Source organism: Myotis davidii, unplaced genomic scaffold (assembly GCF_000327345.1).
Source record: "Myotis davidii unplaced genomic scaffold, ASM32734v1 scaffold2343, whole genome shotgun sequence".
In the NCBI taxonomy this organism is placed as follows: domain Eukaryota; kingdom Metazoa; phylum Chordata; class Mammalia; order Chiroptera; family Vespertilionidae; genus Myotis; species Myotis davidii.
Window position 1 is genome coordinate 33,793 of NW_006294252.1, and position 5,722 is coordinate 39,514.

The 5,722-nt window shown below is 55.2% G+C and overlaps 2 protein-coding genes across 2 annotated transcripts in view; both read left to right on the forward strand.

Annotated features, from left to right (window-relative positions):
- LOC102752394 (Ig lambda-1 chain C regions) overlaps window positions 1–5,722 on the forward strand; it is an 11,256-nt gene that overhangs the window by 965 nt on the left and 4,569 nt on the right. The window contains exon 2 of the mRNA XM_015566919.1: window positions 31–293. Coding sequence (XP_015422405.1) covers window positions 117–293 — 177 coding nt within the window. The 5' untranslated portion in view covers window positions 31–116. The remainder of the gene's footprint in view (window positions 1–30; window positions 294–5,722) is intronic.
- LOC102752692 (Ig lambda-1 chain C regions) lies at window positions 2,078–3,863 on the forward strand. Its single transcript, XM_006768283.2, has 2 exons — window positions 2,078–2,127; window positions 3,403–3,863. The coding sequence occupies exons 1-2, from the start codon at window positions 2,078–2,080 to the stop codon at window positions 3,698–3,700; spliced, it is 348 nt and encodes a 115-aa protein (XP_006768346.1). The 3' UTR covers window positions 3,701–3,863.

The following is a 5,722-nucleotide window of genomic DNA, read 5'->3' on the forward strand; positions in this document are numbered from 1 at the left end:
CCCCCCCTCCTGCCCCTCCCGCACCCACAGGTCAGCCCAAGTCTGCGCCCTCCGTGTCTCTGTTCCCGCCATCCGCTGAGGAGCTCGCCAACAACAAGGCCACACTGGTGTGTCTCATGAGTGACTTCTACCCGGGCAGCGTGACGGTGGCCTGGAAGGCAAATGGCAGCCCCGTCACCCAGGGCGTGGAGACCACCAAGCCCTCCAAGCAGAGCAACAACAAGTACGCGGCCAGCAGCTACCTGCGCGTGTCCAGCCAAGACTGGAAGTCCGCCAGCGCCTACAGCTGCCAGGTCACGCACGACGGGAAGACCGTGGAGAAGACAGTGGCCCCTTCAGAGTGTTCCTAGGACCTGAGTCCCCATTTCTTGGGACACTTATCCTTAAGACACCCCCTTTCCCTGGTCCCCGCTGTCCCCCTGTGGCTCCTGCCCTGGTCGCTCAGACTGGGCAGGTGGCCATCCCTCCCCGTTCCCCCTTCTCCTGAATAAACTCCTGTCATTTCTCATCTGACATGTCGCATGTGTTTGTTTGTGTTGGGGGAGGGTCTCAAGGTGAAATAAAGGGCAGGATGGTCATGACACGTGGCTCCATCTACCCATCGTTCACTCAACCAACCAACTCGGCACCTGGATCAGTTCTGAGTGCCTGTGGGAGATGGAACCCGGAGCAGGAACTTCTCCTGCAGGGCCGGCCCCGGGAGCCAGTCCTCTTCCACTGGGAAGGGACAACGGCTCAGTGACAAACATGCAGGGGCCCTTAGGAGGGATCAGGGAGAAATGGAGAGGGTCCCAGGAGGGCAGGGTAAGCTACAGGTGGAAATATTGGGAGGGAAATTATGGAGGAAGGCTGTGGTTTTGGGGAACACACATTGAACTGCCCTGCTCCATCATGGAGCCCAATGGGAGAGCCACTACAGGTGAAGATTTGTGGTTGGTTCTTTACCACCGAGTCATGGAAAGCTTGGAACAGTGCCTCCCATGGTCCATTCGTCACACTCTGCCAATACACATTAGCTAAGCGAGGACACTGACTAGTCCTGCATCAGAGAAAGTTTAATATCACATAGCCTGACAATTCCCCAGTCTTGGTCCACCTCTTACCAACTCAGGGAGCCTGGAACACTCTTCAAGGCATCGTTACTGGTGCTGGAAACATGGAGTGGGAATAAGGCACAAGGAAGCTCAGTTTATGTTCTCATCGTCTTGGGTCAGGCTCAGGCTCAAGGTGACCCTAGCGTAGGCCTGGGATCTCCATCCTGAAGGTCTTAAACCCTGAAGTCAGATCAACCTGAGAGTTTTGGGGGTTGGTTTAAGGATGGAGCAGGTGATGTCAGGCCTCTGGTAGAGGGGACACGGGAGTTGACCTTGATGGATTAGAAAGGGAACCATCCTGGGCACAGAATGGGCATCCAGTGCCGCCCCAGGGAGGGCATATCAACTAGAATTCAGGAGCCGAGTAGGCGCCGGTCAAACCAGCTCAGAGCAGGGAGCGTGTGGCCTGTGGGTTATACCAAGGTCAGGCCTCTCTGGTGACACAGCACCCCCACACCAGTCCACTCCTGGGAGCATAGGCAGGGGATACCCCCAACGTCACCCTAAAAGACTGGTTGGAAATCCAACAGAATACCCTCCCCCAACATCACCCAGAACACTGCCAATCTAGGCTATCCCTAGGGAAGATAAGCCTGAGGTCTTGATGAGATGGTTGGGGACATAGGAAGTGGCCAATAGACTGTACACAGGCCAACCTGCCTTTCCCTGGAAGGGGAGGTAGGGAGAGAGAAAATACAGCCTGCCCTCCCCTCATGCTCTCACCAAAGGATTAGGGCTTTGGGACAGAAGAGAGATGCGCCATTCATTCCCATGAGTCTTCACGCCCAGTGACAAAAATAGCCTCCAAAGCATCCCACGTCCAGGAGACCATAGTGGTAAAGAGTTCATCGGACACTGAATTCCTTTAGGAGAGTTGCTTCCAACAATACTGCTTCTGTACAACGCCCTGTGTCCTCTATCTTGTCATCTGCTGTGTCATGGCGGGGGCGGGGGGGGAGGCAATGTGTGTGCCCCTTGCCACCATGACAGCAGCCTGGGGCAGTGGCCCAGGCTTCCTCCAGCACAGCTGCAGGTGGGGGCCCAGGGGTGGGGCAGGGCTCCCAGAGAGAGGTTTTTGTATGAGCCTGTGTCACAGTGTGCTGTGTTCGGCGGAGGGACCCAGCTGACCGTCCTAGGTGAGTCTCTCATTCGCTCTTCTCCCCACCTCCTCCAGCAGTTTGGGCCGTTTTCTGCTAGGTTTGCTATTTTTCTGGCTGTTCTCTCAGCTTCTGGCCAAGCTTTCACCCAGGATCCTGGTCTTTTGGGACAGTGAGCTCTTCCTTTCTTCCTTCTTACTGTCCTATTTGCCTCCACGGGTCACTAGTACCGCTTTCTCTCCGTCCCCAGAGACAGAGGAATGGAGAGGAGGCCCTGTAGATCCTTCTATCTGTCTGCCAGGGTCGTGCTGGATTCTAGAGGGGCCTGCTCTGTCTTCCCCTGATGGGTTGCTATGGCGTGAGATCTCTGGGGGTCAATAGTAGCCACTGTCATAGGGGAAGAGAGTATAAGGAGCCTGGAGAGAGCCAACACGTGCAAATTTTAAGGTGACACAGTACCATCTGGGCCAAGGCTAGAGAGGTTCAGGGCAGGTCTCAGGGAATGTGAACTCAGGAACAGGAGCCAGGAATGGTGCTGGGGTGCAGGGCTCCCCGGGGCTGCATGGAGCTGCCATGCAGAGTCCTCACCAGCCTCACACCAGGGAAGCCTGCGGGAGGAAGGACACAGGGGGGAGGAGAAGGTGCTGGAGGAAGGGCCATGGAAGGACAGGTGTGAGGACAAGGTGGTCTTCGGTCTCTGCATGACGAAAATCCTCTCAGAAGGTAACGTACAATTATTGGCATAAAAGCTCCAGTGATGTGACCGACTAGTGGGGACTCCATTGACTGTGGAATGAGAGAGACCAGGGAGAGACAACAGACTTTTTGTTCATCAGCAAAACTCATACTCACTTAAGAGAAAGTCCAGGACAGGGAGATTGGGAGGTGGGGTGGGAACAGAACCCTGATGGCAAAGACCCTAAGACCCCAGCACCGAGGATCAGGTGAGAGGTGTCCACAGATGGACCCAGCAGGAGGTCAGAGGGCTCAGAGCATCTTTTGTGGGACAAACAGACAGACAGACACAGACAGGCCCAGTCAGGTACCAGGAGAAGGCAGAGCAGGACGGTGACAGTCAGATGTGTGGGGGACAGAACGGGGCCCACAAGGACGGTGATGGCAGGTTCCAGGCTCAGGGTTTCTCAGGAAAATGGGGAGTTCAGCTAAAAACACCCCAAATTGCCCTGCACGGCATGGACGCTCACACCCAGAGAGGCCCCTGCCCTCGGGGGCGCTGAGGAGCTCGCCAACAACAAGGCCACACTGGTGTGTCTCATGAGTGACTTCTACCCGGGCAGCGTGACGGTGGCCTGGAAGGCAAATGGCAGCCCCGTCACCCAGGGCGTGGAGACCACCAAGCCCTCCAAGCAGAGCAACAACAAGTACGCGGCCAGCAGCTACCTGAGCGTGTCCAGCCAAGCCTGGAAGTCCGCCAGCGCCTACAGCTGCCAGGTCACGCACGACGGGAAGACTGTGGAGAAGACAGTGGCCCCCTCAGAGTGTTCCTAGGACCTGAGTCCCCACTTCTGGGGACACTTCTCAGTCAGAGGCTCCCTTTCCCCACTCCCCACTGTCCCCCTGCGGCTCCTGCCCTGGTCGCTCACATTGGGCAGGTAGTCATCCCTCCCCGTTTCCCCTTCTCCTGAATAAACTCCTGTCATTTCTCATCTGACATTTCGCATGCGTGTTCTGTGTGGGGGACGGGTGTTTGGGTTCAACAAAGGGCAGGAGGGTTATGACATGTGACTCCATCTACCCTTCATTTGCTCAACCAACTAACTAGGGGCCTGAATCGGCTCTGAGTGCCTGTGGAAGACGGAACTCGGAGCAGGAACTTCTCCTGCGGGGCCGGCCCCTGGGAGGCCGTCCTATTTCACTTGAAGGGACAGAGGCTGAATAAGAAAGATGTGGGCACCCTGAGGGGCGATGAAGAAAAGCTGAAGAGGGTCCCCGGAGGGAAAGGTGGGCTATGGATGGAAATATTGGGAAGGAAATCATAGAGCCAAGGCTGAGGTCATTGGGAACAGACATTGAACTTCCCTTTCCCATCATGGGACCCAATGAAAGAGCCATTACCAGGTGAAGGAACCTGGTTGGCTCCTCATCATAAAATCATGGGAAGCTTTGAAAAGTGCCTGCTCATGGTCCATTTGCCAAACATTGACAATGCATGCTAAGTAAGCAATGACATTGACAAGTCATACAGCAGAGAAACAGTTTAATATCATATAACCTAACAATTCCCCAATCATACTCACACCTCTTACCAACTCAGGGAGCCTGGAACTCATGGTGCTGGGCACCTAGCTGAGGATGAGGCACAATGAAGCTCATTTTATGTTCTCATCGTCTTGGGTCAGCCTCAGTGTCAAGGTGACACTAGCTTGGTCTTGTGACCTCCATCATGTAGGTCTCAAACCCTGAAGTCAGATCAACCTGAGAGTTTTGGGGGTTGGTTTAAGGACGGAGCAGGTGATATCAGGCCTCAGATGGAGTGGACAGGGGAATTGACCTTGATGGATTAGAAAGGGCACCATCCTGGGCAGAGAATGGGCATACAGTGCGGTCCAGGATGGGCATATCCACTGGAATTCAGGAGTAGAGTTAGGGCAGGTCAGACAATCTCAGATCATGGGGAGTGTGGCCTACGGGTTACAGCAAGGTCAGGTCTCCCCGGTGACACAGCACCCCCACACCACTCCTCCCCTGGAAAGAATCGCAGGGGACAGCTTACTCTAAACGGCAGGTTGACAAAGACTAGAGTCCCACGGTGACATCACCAATGCTATCCCAATCTAGGCTGCCCTAGGGACGATAAGCCAGACGTCTGGATCAGATGGTTGGGGACATAGGAAGTTGTCAGTAGACTTTCTACACAGACCAACCTGTCTTTTCCTGGAAGGAAATGGGGGGAGAGGAAATACGCACTGCCCTCCCCTCATGCTCTCACCCAGCGATTAGGGGTGTTTGGACATAAGGGAGATATGCCAGGCATTCCAAAGAAATGTCCCTCCCGGTGACAGAGATGTCCGCCATACTCATCCCACATCCCAGGGTAGCAGGGTGGAAACGGCCTGTCAAACACCTAATTCCTTTGGGAGAATTGCTTCCAAGAATGCTATCTGCATGCAATGCACTCTGTCCCCTATCCTGTCACATGGTGGTCTGCAAGGGGCGAGAGTGTGTGTGCCCCTTACAGACCAAGCACCCCCTGGGGCAGTGGCCCAGGCTTCCTCCAGCACAGCTGCAGGTGGGGGCCCAGGGGTGGGGCAGGGCTCCCAGAGAGAGGTTTTTGTATGAGCCTGTGTCACAGTGTGCTGTGTTCGGCGGAGGGACCCAGCTGACCGTCCTAGGTGAGTCTCTCATTCGCTCTTCTCCCCACCTCCTCCAGCAGTTTGGGCCGTTTTCTGCTAGGTTTGCTATTTTTCTGGCTGTTCTCTCAGCTTCTGGCCAAGCTTTCACCCAGGATCCTGGTCTTTTGGGACAGTGAGCTCTTCCTTTCTTCCTTCTTACTGTCCTATTTGCCTCCTC

Excerpts from the sequence above, each read along its gene's own strand:
- LOC102752692 (XM_006768283.2), top strand. The coding sequence starts at position 2,078 with ATGACAGCAGCCTGGGGCAGTGGCCCAGGCTTCCTCCAGCACAGCTGC. Across the intron at positions 2,128-3,402 it reads TTCCTCCAGCACAGCTGCAG|AGAGGCCCCTGCCCTCGGGG; the intron begins GTGGGGGCCCAG and ends GCTCACACCCAG.